Source organism: Suncus etruscus, chromosome 11, assembly GCF_024139225.1.
Source record: "Suncus etruscus isolate mSunEtr1 chromosome 11, mSunEtr1.pri.cur, whole genome shotgun sequence".
NCBI classification, from domain to species: Eukaryota; Metazoa; Chordata; class Mammalia; order Eulipotyphla; family Soricidae; genus Suncus; species Suncus etruscus.
In genome coordinates, this window is record NC_064858.1 from 7,555,254 (window position 1) to 7,571,227 (window position 15,974).

The 15,974-nt window shown below is 53.2% G+C and overlaps 1 protein-coding gene across 1 annotated transcript in view; it reads right to left on the reverse strand.

Moving 5' to 3' along the window:
* Positions 1–270: 270 nt before the first annotated feature.
* ST8SIA2 (ST8 alpha-N-acetyl-neuraminide alpha-2,8-sialyltransferase 2) overlaps positions 271–15,974 on the reverse strand; it is a 36,683-nt gene continuing 20,979 nt past the window's right edge. Inside the window, exons 4-7 of the mRNA XM_049783926.1 lie at positions 14,231–14,359; positions 11,584–11,841; positions 7,449–7,742; positions 271–631 (exon numbers count right to left, since the gene is read on the reverse strand). Of these exons, the coding sequence (XP_049639883.1) occupies positions 346–631; positions 7,449–7,742; positions 11,584–11,841; positions 14,231–14,359 (967 nt within the window). The 3' untranslated portion in view covers positions 271–345. The remainder of the gene's footprint in view (positions 632–7,448; positions 7,743–11,583; positions 11,842–14,230; positions 14,360–15,974) is intronic.

The window sequence follows — 15,974 nt, forward strand, 5'->3', positions numbered from 1 at the left end:
AAACAGAGAAGCAGGCAGCAGGGTGAGAGATCGGGCCATCGCTGGATACTTGGACAAAGAAAACCACTAGCCTGCTGGGTCGAGAGAGAGAGAGAGAAATAGAGAGAGAGAGAGAGACAGACAGACAGATAGACAGACAGAGATAAACACACAGAGACAGAGTCAGACACACACATACACACAGAGAGACAGAGAAAGACAGAGAGAGAGAGAGAGAGAGAGAGAGAGAGAGAGAGAGAGAGAGAGAGAGAGAGAGAGAGAGAATGTCATCCCGATTCTCATCTGCCTGATGGTGGAGCTGGCAGAAAACATGAGCCACGAAGTCGGCCTAGTGGGGGGGGGTGCTTACGTGGCCCCGTCACACTGGCCCACGGTCAGTTTCAAGGCGCCCTGGTCGTGCAGGCTCTTGAGGGCCTTGAACTCCAGCGGCATGGTGTGCGGGCTGGCCTGGGACGTGTAGCCATACTTGAGGCTGTCGTAATAGTGGTACTTGACGGGGTTTTGGTTCTGGTCCCGCGGGAAGGGCCAGAAGCCATAGAGGTGGATCTGGTTGCAGAAGCGCGTGGCCAGAGTGTACATCAGGAGGCCCGTGGTGGGGCGTTTGATGTGGACCTTGTTGGTCAGCCAGTAGCTAGAAAACGGAAACAGAAAAAAGGGGGTGTCAGGAAAGAGGGCAGATGTTGTGGCAGTGGCAAGTGCCGGAGGGGGGCGTGTCACAGACTAGACTGTCCCCCACCAAGTTCAAGCCCTAATACTCCTCAAGTAGTGTATGTGCCTCTCATCTGGTGGTCATGCTTTGGCAGGAAAAATATTTTAGCCCTGAATATTTTTTGGGGGGCCTCTCCCAGTGATAGTATCTTGCCAGCAGTGAGGGGTCCTCATGTAGCAGAACTGAGTGTGCCCAGGGCTGCCCTATGCTGGAAGGAGTGGGATACAAAGCCAGGGATCAAAGTTGAGTCCCCTCACACAGAAAGGTATCCCTGACCATTCCATTTGCCCAGAAAGGCTGGGGGTGAAATTGTCATTGGGGAGCAGCCAGCACCCCCACATCCCCTGCGTGATCTTCTCTCACCCCCAACCTAACAGTGGGTTTCACCCTCCGGGAGATGTCCCTCTGCCAGTTCCCCATCTCTCCAGCTCAGTCCAGCCTCAGTACTACCCCCCAAACTACCGCTGGCTCTGTGCTGACCCCCCATTTTAACCTCTCATTGCCACTCAACTGGGGGCCTCACAGATGCAGTAGTGGGGGGAATCTCCCATGGGAAACTGAACTGTGAGCTCCCTCTGGATGGGGCCACCCCAAAATGTCTTTGTGAGGTTCAAAGGCACCTACTCAGGGCAGGAAGCAGCCCAGGCATAGGTCATATGACTCGCTGGCCAGGACAAGTCACATGGCCCATGGAACAGACATGTCTTGGCCACCCTGAAAAAGGTGGGGCTTCCTCAGACAGGTCTTTTTGCTGGGGAAAGGGAAAGAGCTAGTGATGGTGGCCACAGGATGGGGACAGAGGCCTGGGGTCTCACATCTGGTCCTTGGCCTGGCTTCTCACCCAGCATGGTGGGGCTGGTACAGATTGGCATTGAGGACTCCTAATGAAAGAGGACCCTCACCCCGCTTCTGTTCAACCAGAGCTCCTAAGTTATGTGTGATGGGGAAACCTGGACACCTTTGCTTTTTCTTTTTTGCTTGTTTGGAACCCCAGCCAGCAGTGCTCAGGGCTTACTCCTGGCTTTGAGCTTACTTTTAGCTTATTCCCGGTGGACTCTCTGGTCACTCTGGCCAGTTTTTTTGTTTGCTTTTGTTTTTTTTTTTGTTTTTGGGCTACACCCATTGACACTCAGGGGTTACTCCTGGCTATGTTCCTGGCGATCCATGTCAGGAAATCGCTTCATGCCCCTGGAGTTCAAAAAATATTCGAACCGCCATCCGTCCTAGGCTAGCACTTGCAAGGCCTTACCTCTAGCACCACTGCTCTGGCCCCTGGCCAGTTTTTTTTTTTTTTTTTTTTTTGAGGGGGTGCATACCCCTCAGTACTCAGGACTAACTCCTGACTCTGTATTTAGGAACCACTCCTGGTAGTACTCTGGGAATCGTATGGGGTGTTGGGGGATCGAACTGCAGTCACCAGCGCCCTTGTCCCTGTACTATCTATGGCTCCGGGCCCACTCTGGCCAGTTTGGATTCGGGTATTTGGTTGACCTGCGGACAGACACTTTCTTCGCCTCTCCTCTCCTCCGCCTACCAGCTGGGTGTTAAAACACAAGTTAATTAATTTTTGCCTTCCCAAATGAGGTTAGCTGGGTGCAGCTGGGATGAGGCCTTGCCAATACGCCTTTAATATCCCTGTCTTGAGGTTTTAATTAGCAGGCAGAGTCATCTTGGCACGGGCGGTAATTATTTCCCCCAATTGCCGAGACGATGAAAAGTAGGGGCTGGACAATAGTGACGGGTTGCTTATGTCTGTGCAGTGCCTGGCCCTTCTCCTGGGTCCCTGGACAGCAGGAATGTGACTGGGAAACAAGATCAAAGACCCTCCCTCCCTCCCTTCCTTCCTTCCTTCCTTCCTTCCTTCCTTCCTTCCTTCCTTCCTTCCTTCCTTCCTTCCTTCCTTCCTTCCTTCCTTCCTTCCTCTTTCTTTCTTTCTTTTTTTTGATTTTTGGGTTACACCCGGCAACGCTCAGGGGTTACTCCTGGCTCTATGCTCAGAAATCGCTCCTGGCAGGCTCAGGGGACCATAGGGGATGTCAGGATTCGAACCACCGTCCTTCTGCATGCAAGGCAAGTGCCCTACCTCCGTGCCATCTCTCCAGCCCCTTTATTCTTTCGCTCTCTTCTTCTCCTTCTTTCTTCCTTTCCTTTCTTTTTCTTTCCTTCTTTCTTTTCCTCCCTCCCTCCCTCCCTCCCTCCCTCCCTCCCTCCCTCCCTCCCTCCCTCCCTCCCTCCCTTCCTTCCTTCCTTCCTTCCTTCCTTCCTTCCTTCCTTCCTCCTCCCTCCCTCCCTCCCTCCCTCCCTCCCTCAGGGGTTACTCCTGACTCGGCTCAGAAATTACTCCTGTCAGTGCTTGAGGAACCACATGGTACGCCGGATTAAAACCAGCTGCATGCAAGGTAAACGCGCTATTTGCTGTGCTATCATCCTGGCCCCTCAAAGGTTCTTTTTGAAGAAGCTGAAAGATCTCTGCCTGGAGGAGTCCGAGTGTCTCCCCTGGGGAAATACAATGACACCTGGGGTAAGATGAGTAGTGGAGCTGAGATCCAGTCATCCAGTGGCCCCGAACTCTGTGTGCTGACCTTGCCTTACATTTAGTAGACCTGAGTTCAATCCTCAAATCCCCTCAGGGTTCCGTGCCAGGAGGCATCTCTGAGCACAGAGCCAGGAGTCAACCCCAAGAACAAGTATGTTTGACCCAACCAATTCTCTCTCCTTAAGAAAATAATGGTCTACGGGCCCGGAGAGATAGCACGGAGGTAAAGCATTTGCCTTTCATGCAGAAGGTCATCGGTTTGAATCCCGGCGTCCCATATGGTCCCCCCAACCTGCCAGGAGCAATTTCTGAGCATGGAGCCAGGAGTAACCCCTGAGTGATGCCACGTGTGACCCAAAAACCAAAAAAAAAGAAAGAAAAAGAAAGAAAGAAAGAAAGAAAGAAAGAAAGAAAGAAAGAAAGAAAGAAAGAAAGAAAGAAAGAAAGAAAGAAAGAAAATAATGGTCTGTGGTTCGAATCCCGGCATCCCATATGGTCCTCTGTGCCTGCCAGGGGTGATTTCTGAGCATAGAGCAAGGAGTAACCCCTGAGTACTGCCAGGTGTGACCCAGAAACCAAAAAAAAAAAAAAAAAAAGAAGAAGAAGAAGAAGAAGAAGAAGAAGAAGAAGAAGAAGAAGAAGAAGAAGAAGAAGAAGAAGAAGAAGAAAATAATGGAGGGGGCCCAAAAAGAGAGCATGAGGTAGGGCATTTGCCTTGCAATGATTTGAATCCTGGCATCTCATATGGTCCCACGGAGTCTGCCAGGAGTGATTTCTGAGTGTAGAGTCAGGAGTAACTCCTAAATGCTACCAGGTGTGACCCCCCCAAAAAAAAACACTCCCCCGAAAAAGAATGGTGAAAAAAGAGAAAATAACGAAGGGGCCAGAGTGATAGGATAATGGGGAGGGCGCTTGCCACATGCGGTCGACCTGCGTGTCAGCCTTAGCACCACCCTACAGTGTCCCCTGAGCATTAATAGTGATTCCTGTATGCAAAAACAGAAGTGAGCCCTGAGCACCTGGCTGGAGCTGAGCGTGTGGGAGGGCCAGGACCCTCTTGGTCAGGAAACAAGGACAGGGAAGCCGGAAATGCTTCAACAGAGGCCAGCAGCCCAAATCCGGAAACACACCTGAGTGCTCCAGAATGGATAAAGGAACGCATATGTGCAGACCTGTCTACACCAGGGTAGTAACTTGGCTCTACAAAAAGGACAAACTCTTGGGAAAGACTGCGGTTCAGAGAAGCCGTCAGAGGGGATGTCTGAGGCTGTCAGTCCTTACGCCACTCCCTGTCCCATCCCTTCCCTACAGGGCCTCCTCCTAGGGAAGCTGGCAGCTGCCTCCATTGCTGTAGGTTTGACATGATTCCACGCTTCTCCCTGGGGCAGGCCTTTCTCCTATAGGTAGCGTTCCCCAGGGTGGATACAGAGTCAGGCGCAGGGAGATGGGCTTGCTGGCACAGGTGATCACACCACCAGCCTGGGAACTGGGCTTGGAATTGTGGGGGCCCCAGGCATAACCAGGGGGGTTTTGATGCCAGACTTCTTCTGGGCCAGGCCATGTCCTTCTGGATTCTTTATCATGTGGCTTCTGCCCTTTCCGATGAAGACACAGGAAGCCCTTCCCTGCGCTGCAGACACACACACACACACCCTGCCATCTTGCTAATGCCTACACATGAAGAGAAGGCATGCTGGGTCCTCCTGCCCATCACCCACTGAGCTAGTAGCTCTTTGCTTGCTGCCTCCCCTCCCAACTTTCCTGCCTGGCTTGCTTTACCCCAGGGAGCGAGCAGCAGCTTATTGGTGGAGAGGCGAAAGGCAGGACCCCTAATGTTACCTCCAACTCCCATTCTTCCTGCGTAACCTTACCTGATGGTAAGACCAGCCCATTTCTGGGAGGGGTCTTTGGAAGGTAACAAAAGGATTGCCTCAGGGGTGTAAAAGGGGGGAATTCAAGGATTCAGAAAGATTCAGCAGGAAATGGAGGAAGAAGTAACAGGAATAGATATGGCAGAAAGGGGTTGAGATGACAGCTGAGGGCAGCTGAAGAGAGCATGCTTCAAAAGGTTTAAGATTACAGGCCACATATGTTGGACAGAGCCTGAATAAAGCTGACATCTCCTGAAACCTGAGAGCTGTGAGTTTTTCCTCGCCACCACCCTAAGACCCGCTGTTGGAGGATGTCTGAGGATGGCAGTGAAAGGCCTCTCTCCACCTACCCACCCATCCATCCATCCATTCATCCATCTCACCATTATCCATCTCCATCCAAGACTCAATAATCCATATGTTATTCTACACCCTAATGCTATTTTGGCACATGGAATTGAGCCGCCTTGTATTTTGGGCAGGGGTGGCCATTCTCTATGGCTACCTCTGCAACGTCTGACTCCCCCAAACTTGGGGGGAGAGACCACACACTCACTGACGTGGTGATTTCTGTGCTCAGACCCACCCCACAGTGCCAGCCCCATGCCATAGCCTGGCTCCACTCTGACCCAGGCCTGGAATGGGGCCTCCCCATCAGGCGCCCAGTCTCCCTGGCAGGTTCCAATTGATTCCTCCCAGCCCTTGGTGCCCTCAGAAAGAGACACCAGGAGCGAATTCTGCGGCCTTTGCTGCTTCTGTTTTTGTGCAGCAGCTCTCTGGGAGCCTGGCTTGGCCTACAGCATGCTGGCCGCCATGATGGTCAGTTGCTATGGAGGCCTGGGCCTAGCTACTTCCTGCTCTGGTCAGGTCAGGCCTTTTCGGCCCCTGGCCTTGCCCCTTTTGTCTTCTGTCCTTCTACTGGCTCCTGGCTCCGCCCCTTTCAGCATTAGGCCCCGCCCATGAGGCTCTTGTCCCACCCTTACCGACGCTTGCTCAGCTCCTATTGGTTCTTGGTCCTGCCTCTCTAGCACCTAGCCCCTTTTGCGCAGGCTCTTTCCCCGCCTCTACTAGTTCCTGGCCCCGCCTCTTCTGGCACTTGACCACGCCCAGCAAGTTCTTGCAGAGCACTGGCTCTTGGCCCCGCCTCTTCCTGCACCTGGCCCCTCTTGCGCAGTCTCTATGCCTGCCCCTACCAGCTATGCCCCGCCTCTGTAGGCTCTTGCCCTGCTCCCACTGGCTGGCTCTTAGCCCCGCCTCTTCCAGCACTGGGCCCCGCCCCTGCAGCAACAGCACCTCCTCTTTCAGCTACTGGCCCCGCCCTTTCTGGTACATAACCACGCCCTGTAAGATCTTGCCCCGCCCTACCAGCTCTTGGCCATGCCTCTTCTTTTTTTTTTTTTTTTTTTTTTGGTTTTTGGGCCACACCCAGCGGTGCTCAGGGGTTACTCCTGGCTGTCTGCTCAGAAATAGCTCCTGGCAGGCACGGGGGACCATATGGGACACCGGGATTCGAACCAACCACCTTTGGTCCTGGATCGGCTGCTTGCAAGGCAAACGCCGCTGTGCTATCTCTCCGGGCCCGGCCATGCCTCTTCTGACACTTGGCCCCGCCTCTGCCGACCCTTGCCCCGCTTCTACTGCCTCTTGGCCCCGCCTCTTCCAGCTGTAGGCCCTCCCTCTTCCGGCACATGACCACGCCCTGCAAGCTCTTGACCCGCCTTAATGACTCTTGACCCCGCCCCTTCCAACTCTTGGCCCCGCCTCTTCAGGCTCTTGTCCCGCTCCTATTGACCGGCTCTTGCCCCTGCCCCTTCTGCCCCTTCTGACTCTTGGCCCCGCCTCTTTAGGCTCTTGCCCGCTCCTATTGGCTCTTGGCCCGCCTCTTCCAGCAGTAGGCCCCGCCTCTTCCGGCACATGACCACGCCCTGCAAGCTCTTGACCCGCCCTACCGTCTCTTGGCCCCGCCTCTTCAGACTCTTGCCCCACTCCTATTGGCCGGCTCTTGGCCCCGCCCCTCCTGGCACATGACTACACCCTGCAAGCTCTTGACCCGCCCTACTGGCTCTTGCCCCCGCCCCTTCTGACTCTTGGCCCCATCTCTTCAGGTTCTTGCCCGGCTCCTATTGGCTGGCTCTTGGCTCTGCCTCTTCCAGCTGTAGACCCCGCCTCTTCTGGCATATGACCACGCCCTGCAAGCTCTTGACTCCGCCCCTTCCGCCTATTGGCCCCGCCTATCCAGGCTCTTGCCCCGCTCCTATTGGCCGGCTCTCGGCCCCGCCCCTTTCGGCTCCCTCCCTCGGCCCATCCGTCCTCCCGCGGCTCCCGGGCTCACCCGCGGGCGGCGTGCAGCAGGCGCAGCGAGGGGAAGGCGGTACGCACGGGCACGCGGTGGCGCAGGATGAGCGCGTTGACCCACTCGACGCGCTCGCGGCCGCCGCGCGCCATGAAGGCGGGGATCCACAGGATGCTGCCGTTGAGGCCGCGCAGCCGCTGCAGCAGCTTCTCGCGCCACGTGGCGTTGACCAGGTCCTCGAAGGCGCGCTGCACCACCGACGGGTTCATGGTCACCAGGTCCGTGCGCAGCCCCACGTCGCGCGCGTACTCCTGCACCGGCGCCAGGTTGCACCTGCGGGGACGGGCGGGCGGACGGACGATGCACGCTCCGGCTTGCCTGGCCGCTGGCTGGCTGGCTGGCTGGCTTTCCCACTGGGCCCGGCCCTGTGCCTCCCAACCCCGCCCGCCTGCATGCACGACCGGCTGGGACTCGAACCCGTGCCCAAAGACCAGGCCCGCTGCCCCCCAGCCCCACCTGCTTGCATGCACGGCCAGGTGGGGCTCAGACCCATGCCAAGAAAGAAGCCTCACTTGCCAGGAGGATGTCGACTAGCTAGCTGGCTGTCTCTGGGGAGAGGTCCAGGTAAAGCAACCACCAGCTCCCCTCAAGACCATCACCAGACTTACCGTATTTTCCGGTGTATAAGACGACTTTTGAAACAAAAAAAGTCAACCAAAATCGGGGGTCGTCTTATACGCCCAGTATATCCCGAAAAATGTTTCAATATGCCACCAAAGGGAAATTGTCTGAATATTGCCACAAAACGAATTTTCCAACTGGATCCTGCACCAATCACTGCCAGGCTGCTCGGACCACCTTTCTTTTTTTTTTTCTTTTTTTTTTTTGCTTTTTGGGCCACACCCGGCAGTGCTCAGGGGTTACTCCTGGCTGTCTGCTCAGAAATAGCTCCTGGCAGGCACGGGGGACCCTATGGGACACCGGGATTCGAACCAACCACCTTTGGTCCTGGATTGGCTGCTTGCCAGGCAAACACCGCTGTGCTATCTCTCCGGGCCCTCGGACCACCTTTCTAACTGAGCCAATCCAAGCAGGCTTTTGATGCATGCAAATTAGACACTGTTCTGGACCCGAATCTACACTGTCAAAAGCCTGCTCAGATGGGCCAGAGTCAGAGAGGAAGTCTATGACAGTAGAACCTTTGGACCTTTGCTTGTTGGGATTGGCTCACTGTGGTACATACAGTCGCAGCACAGGAATGTTCTGTCTGATACAGCGAATAGAGGCCTAAACCTGTGTTTTAACTGCAAAATTAGGGGGTCGTCTTACACCGGAAAATAAGGTGTGTTGGCCCCGGGGACTCAGCAAGAGGAGGCCTCCATTCAGAAATCAACTCCCATGCTGTGTGACTGATTGACTGACTGTGGCCCATCCTCCCACCATTTCGGAGCTCTTGGACCGACACAATGCAAAAGGGGATTGGCACAATGTCCATGGAGCCCACTGAGTAGGAGCAAAACCAAGGCTGGACTCCCGGACTTGTGCTCGCCCCGCTATGCCAGCTCCCAGAAGAAGCTGTTGTTCAGAATCTGCTGTGTCTAGAACCTTCTGAGATCAAAACTGGTGAGGCCAGGAAACCCAAGGCTTCCCCTTGGATAGAGGAAGAGGAGTGGCTTATGTGCAGGACACTGGGAAGTGAGATCAGTCTCCAAATTGCCCCAACATTGCCCCTTTGCTGGTGTCCAGACAAGACACACCTCAGTCTCTTCAACTCTTCCCCCCACTCCATTTTATAATGCAACTCTCCCCCCACTCCATTTTATAATGGCAGAGTCTAAAGAAAAGGGGACTATGGCATTGTCCCTGGGCTTCTCAGTGCACTGGCTCCCCCCCCCCCCCCCCCCCCCATCTTGAGAGAGCTGAGAGAACAGCATGAGCTCCAGGAGCTCAGGATCAGGCCAATTCCCAAAGATTAGGGACAAAGGTTTCTGCATATCCCAACAGAGAAATGTGAGCTGGCTGCAGGGGCTTGCCGGGTTGCAGATGAGATGCCAAGCTCTGGGCACCCCACTCCTGACCAGGAGACAACAGGACCTTGTTCTGTCTGAGTTGGGGGGTCAGGTGCCAGGGCAGCAGTGGCCAAAATGGTCCCCGATGATTGGTTGATGAGAGCAGCAATGGCAGTAAAAACAATGGCCCAACACACCCAGGCCTCAGGATAGTCAAGTTACTGGTCGAATGTCTGTCTTGTCTTTCAGAACATTTCAAGAGAACTTTTGCAGACTCAGGCCAAATACTGGTCAGCCTGGAGATTTTCTTACTGATCTTTTGTAATGACTGGTAATAAAATATTTTTAAAAGTTTCTTGGAGCCTTTTTTTCTCCAAAGGGCCAGTGAACTTTTCTCTAAAGAACCAAGTCATAAATAAACTAAGCATTGTGCACTATCTGCTCTCTCTTTCTCTCTCTCTCTCTCTCTCTCTCTCTCTCTCTCTCTCTCTCTCTCTCTCTCTCTCTCTCTCTCTCTCTCTCTCTCTCTCTCTCTCTCTTTCTCCTCTCCTCTCCTCTTCAACTCTACCCAACAGATTTAATGTTTCTTCTTGGCAAGGAAACAGCCACTGAAATGTGTAAAAACAAAATCGTGTGCATTCCGACCAAACTACAAAAACAGGCTGTCAGATGTGACAGTCCCTAGTTTTAAAATTTATTTAAAAAAATGTAAACTCGGGTCGGAGAGATAGCATGGAGGTAAGGCATTTGCCTTACATGCAGAAGGATGGTGGTTCGAATCCCAGCATCCCAGCCTGCCGGGAGCGATTTCTGAGCATAGAGCCTGGAGTAACCCCTGAGCTGCTGGGTGTGGCCCAAAAAACAAAAACTAAAAAAAAAAAAAAAAAAAAGTAAACTCAGTGGATGTAACTTGTTTTGCATGTGTGCGGCACTGGGTTTGATCTCCATCATACAGAAGGATGGGGAGGCAGTTTTACTTAGAAAAATAGAATGTGGGGCCGGGAAGGTGGCGCTAGAGGTAAGGTGTCTACCTTGCAAGCACTAGCGTAGGACGGACCGCGGTTCGATCCCCCGGCATCCCATATGGTCCTCCCAAGCCAGGGGCGATTTCTGAGTGCATAGGAGTAACCCCTGAGCATCAAACGGGTATGGCCCAAAAACCAAAAAAAAAGAAAAATAGAATGTGCCAGGAGTAATCCCTAAGCGCTGCCGGGTATGACTCAAAAAAACAAAAAAAAGAAAAATAGGATGTGGAGCAGGACCATGTTCTTTTTTTTTTTTTTTGGAGGGGGGTTACACCCGGCAGTGGCACTCAGGGGTTACTCCTGGCTCTGTGCTCAGAAGTTGCTCTTGGCAAGCTCAGTGGGTCATATGGGATGCCGGAATTGAACTGGGTTCCATCCTGTATTGACCATGGGCAAGGCAAACTCCCTACTGCTGTGCTATCGTTTGGGGCCCAGGACCATGTTTTTTTTTGTTTTTGTTTTTGTTTTTGGGCCACACCTGCTGATGCTCAGGGGTTCTTCCTGGCTATGTGCTCAGAAATCGATCCTGGCTTGGGGACTTTATGGGACATCGGGGGATTGAACCACAGTTCATCCAAGGCAGATGTCCTACTGCTGCGCCACTGCTCCAGCCTCTCAGGATCATGATATAATACAACTTTATTGAAACAGACTTTGGACAAATCAAAGCCCACATCTGCTCCAGATCAGCCAAGAGCCAGGTAGCACCATGTTTGTACATTCTCAAGAGCACTCATCGTTGGTGGCCAAGAACATTGAGATTTAAAATTCAGCCAATCACTACTGGAGAACTCTCCACCAATCAGAACTGCCCTGAACTATGTTTAAATAAAGATATTATAAAAAAAAATAGAACTGCCCTGACTGAAGTTACCATTTTTCACTAAGCATCCTGATTGGCTACCCCGGCATCTTGCCTACATAAGTGCAACACTCAGGAATCTGATCAGCATCCAATATTCTGGAGGGCCTACACCCGGGTTCCCATTATCTAGGATGCAAATGTCAAGAGCGCTTCCTTCCACCCAAGAGATTCAAATGCTTGGCAACGACTGAGGTCGCAGATGAGCCCCCAAAGTACCCTTGATCCTTCTCATCCCTGGGGACCCTCCTTACCCCTCCACTACCACTTGCAAGTACCTGATGACAAAGCTGTGCGTGTCGATCTCAGGGCCACAGCCACTGTTGAGCAGGACCCCCGAGTTCCCCACGATGGCACAGGAGGGAAAGTGCTTATTCTTCAGCGGTGAAGTTCTGGGCAGCAGCTCATAGAGGTTCTGTGACACATTCATGGTGCTGTCTCTGTCGAAGATGTAATGAATGATGTCGCCGGGCTTCAGGGTACCCTTGAGGACAGAGATGTCCTTCTCTGCATCCAAGAACTTGAGGATCTGCTTCCTGTGGGGAGTGAGGTATATGTGAGGGCAGACGCACCCCTGTGGGCCAATAGCTGGGCCCTTCTTATCCACCCTCACCCTGCAGGGTTGTGGTGAATCCAGAGGTGACCGCCATGGAGATCAAGTCAGTGATAGTGCTCACAGCTTTGGCAGAGGTGACACCTGCCTTGGAAGTGACCCCTTGATGATCCCCAAATTAGGAAAAGGAAGCCACGTGTCCTCATACTCTGGTAACGAGGGGGTCCCCCATTCTCGACCTTGGAGAACCTGACCCTGTCTGGGTTTGGGGTTTGGGTTTAAGGTCTGTCAGTATGAAGAACCGCTGGTCCCAGCAGGCAAGGGTGTTTGAAAGTAGAGAGACCAGCAAACCCAGCTTTCTGGGCCCCAGGACGGCTCTGGTTTCAGGAGAAAGTTCTAGAATCAGCAGCCAAGTACATCAACAAGGGGATGATGAGCAGAAAGAGGGGTAGGTTTCCTATTGGTTTGGGGAGAGAGGGGTAGACTTTCTCAAGCCCTGCAGGCTGCCTACAGGACACGGTGGGTTCTAAGCAGGTATTGGGGGATGTCTATAGCCTCTTTTCTCCACCTTTCTCTTAACTCTGAACCCCCTTCTGCTTCCTAGTCTACTGGTTGACCCCCAACTCTCATGGATGGCCCCTACACTGATGTGATGTTTGCCTATTCTCACTTCCTTGTAGCCTGGGGACCCATAGTAAAGAGCAAAGAGGGTTTGTTTTTTGTTTATTTTGGTTTGGGGGCCACATCTGGCAACACTCAGGGGCAGTTTTAGGAGACCCCATGGGATACCAGGGAGTGAACTCAGGATGCTCGCGTGCAAGGCAAAGCCTTCCCTGCTGTGCTATCCCTCCAGCCTGCAAAGAGGGTTGGTTTTATTTTTTTGGTTTTTGGGCCACACCGGGTGACGCTCAGGGGTTACTCCTGGCTATGTGCTCAGAAATCACTCCTGGCTTGGGGGACCATATGGGACACTGGGGAAAGAACCACGGTTCGTCCTAGGTTAGTGCGTGTAAGGCAAACACCCTACTGCTTGTGCCACTGTTTTGGCCCCTCAAAGAGGGTCTTTTTTTTTTATTGAGGTGCTCCCAGTATGGGTCTCATACACGTTTGTGTTTTTCCTCTGACCCAGAGCCCCAGAGCCCCACCCCAAAGTCATGGGAAACAATATCAGTGCCCAGATCTGCCGAAATTTATTCATTTCCTACCAGAGACACCCCCCACTGGGAGAGGGTGGTGGAAGAAACCTAGGGCTGAGATTAGAACTTCCCAGCTGCTGGCTTTTCTGGCAGGTTGCAGATGAGAAAGCAGAATTCTGGGCTGACATCTGAGGACCCCATATTTTCAGGGAGAATGAGTTTTAGCCCAAATCCAAAAGCAGGGGAAATGCCCTGCTTTGGGGTTCCTGAACACACCCTCCAGGCAGCTGGAGAGCTCAGCTGGACATAGCACCCCAGTGTGCTCTCTGTGGACCTGGGGCCTCCAGGCACCTGCTGATACTTTCCTCCCCTAGGAAGAACCAAGGCGCCACCTCTGTTTACCGTGCATTACAGTCATCCAGGACTTTCACACCAGTCCCGAAATGGCCCAAACCTCTGTCATTCCTCAGTCCAGTATTGAGTACATAAGAACAAAGAGAGGTGGCCAGAACAATAGCACAGCAGTAGGGTGTTTGTCTTGCATACGGCCAACCCCAGAAGGACCCTGGCTCAATTCCTGGCATTCCATATAGTCCCCTGAGCCTGCCAGGAGTGATTTCTGAGCACAGAGCCAGGAGTAACCCCTAAGCGCAGCTGGGTGTGGCCCCAAAATCAAAAACCATGCCAAACAAAGCAAACAAAAAATACCAGAGGCCCCAGAAAGCCTATCAATAAATACTTTGGTGAGTAAATTAATTTCTGACTAATTATGAGGACTAAACGTCATTCCCACGGTGCCTCTCGGGCTTCATGAGGGATGATTTGGGGGCCAAATCAGCAGACGGGTGAGGCACCGTGTCCTGCTGGGGACTTCAAGTTTGCAAGGTCAGGGCTCATCAGGGGCCCAGGAAAGGAGCCAGGAGGGAAGGAGGGGTGTAGGGTGATAGCATAGCCCACGAACATCACCCCTCATGGCTGGGGTGGGGGTGACAGCTTTGTCTCCCTGTGTCCCCCACTAGCTACTCCCTACCCCAGACTCTTGCTGTTGCTAGCTGGGGTCCCTTAGTCTCAATAAAGGGCCTCAGCAAGGTGTGGCAGCCATTGATGTGTTGCCTGAGCCCAAGTGTATGAATGTGAGCATGTGTGAATTCCGTTGGAGGCTCCCAGGAAAGATGCCTGTTGGGGGGCTTTGCCCCCACTCCCCACCTGTGGCCCCTGTCCCGGAAGCTGCAGTACCTGATCCTCAGGGAGACTGTTTGGTTGTGTTTCCACTTGGCAACTGCCGGCTGGACGCCCTGCTTCATGCTGTCGTTACTCCTGTCGGCGATGGGGGGCGCCGAGGAGCTGTTCAGTGCAGCTTCGGGCCTGGAAGGGAGGACAGGGTGGGCGTGAGGGGGTGGTCCAGGTCAGGGAGGTAGCAGTGGTGACATGGCTGAGAAATGTCTCCTCACCTCATCCACCCTACACTGTGCCTTCCAGGAAACCCAGTTGCACCCCATCACCCAACTTTTGCAAAGCTGTAACAGTAGTTGTGTGAGCAGCCCTGGGCCCCGGGGTGGTCCCCCAGAAGAGAAAGGGGAATCTCTTCTAGTACCTTCTCCAGGTACTTCCCTCATCAACCTGGCCTGTCCCCATCACCCCAACTCTTCTCTGTCTCTCTCTCTCTCTCTCTCTCTCTCTCTCTCTCTCTCTCTCTCTCTCTCTCTCTCTCTCTCCCCCCCCCCCTCTGTGTCTCTCTCTCTCTCTCTCTCTCTCTCTCTCCCTCTCTCCCCTCTGTCTCTCTCTCTCTCTCTCTCTCTCTCTCTCCCCCGCCACGGTCTCTCTCTCTCTCTCCCTCTCTCCCCTCTGTCTCTCTTTCTCTCTCTCTCTCTCTCTCTCTCTCTCTCTCTCTCTCTCTCTCTCTCCTCTGTCTCTCTCTCATATCTCACCTAGATCCACCCAGTTATTCTTCTGGAAACAATGAATGTACATTTGAGCCATGGAGCACCCTGGAATGGGCACCAGAGCTGATCTGCTCCCGGGCACCTCAGGGCCCATCTTGACTCCATGTTTACGCCAGCTACACCCCTTATGCAGCAGTTCGTGTCTTTCTGGGGAAGGCATGTGCATGGAGTCCTGAAATATGGGCTAGTAGTCTCTGAGAAACGGGGTCAGTGGCGTCTGCTACTGAGTGCTTCTCCACCTATCTTGCACGCACACACACACACACACACACACACACACACACACACACACACACTTTTATGTGGCCACTGCAACCCCTTCGTCTTGGGGTGCAGGCCTTCCTAGGAGAACAATAAGTGGGTGTGGGAGGTCCAATTCGGAGCTTCAGAGAATTCAAACCCAACATCTAAATCTGTTCTCTGCATTTATACCAGAAGGGCCAAGTAAAAACAAAATATGATATCGGGGGTCAGAAAAATAGAACAAGTGGGGACATTTGCCTTGCACACAGCCAACTCAGGTTCAATCCCTGGCATCTCATAAGGATGCTGCCTGGAGTGATCCCTAAGAGCAGAACCAGGAGTAACCCCTGAGCACTGCTGGGTGTGGCCCCCCAAATCCAAACCAAAACATATGAAGTCCTGGACTCCTTAGCTCAGTTCTACTTTGTGAAGGTACAAAAGATTTTATCTTGGGGTGCACCTTACCCCACACACCTCCATTTATTTTATTTGGGGGCTCTTCAGGCTGGATCCATGTTTTTGGAGCCTTGCAGAGGATGTGGGACAGGTTTGGAGTATGCCCCCTGAGTGTAAGGAAACCAGGAAAAGTAGCCAAGGTTGCTTACCTTGCACGAGGCTGACCTGGGTTCGATCCCCAGCCCACATTCCATAGGGTCCCTTGAGCCTGCCAGTTGTGACCCCCTGAGTGCGAACCAGGAGTAACCCCAAAATGCTACCAGATCTCACAAGCTGTGTGACTTTGGAGAAATTTCTTTGCCCCTCTGAGTCTTGTCTCCTCACTCATAGAAGAGGGC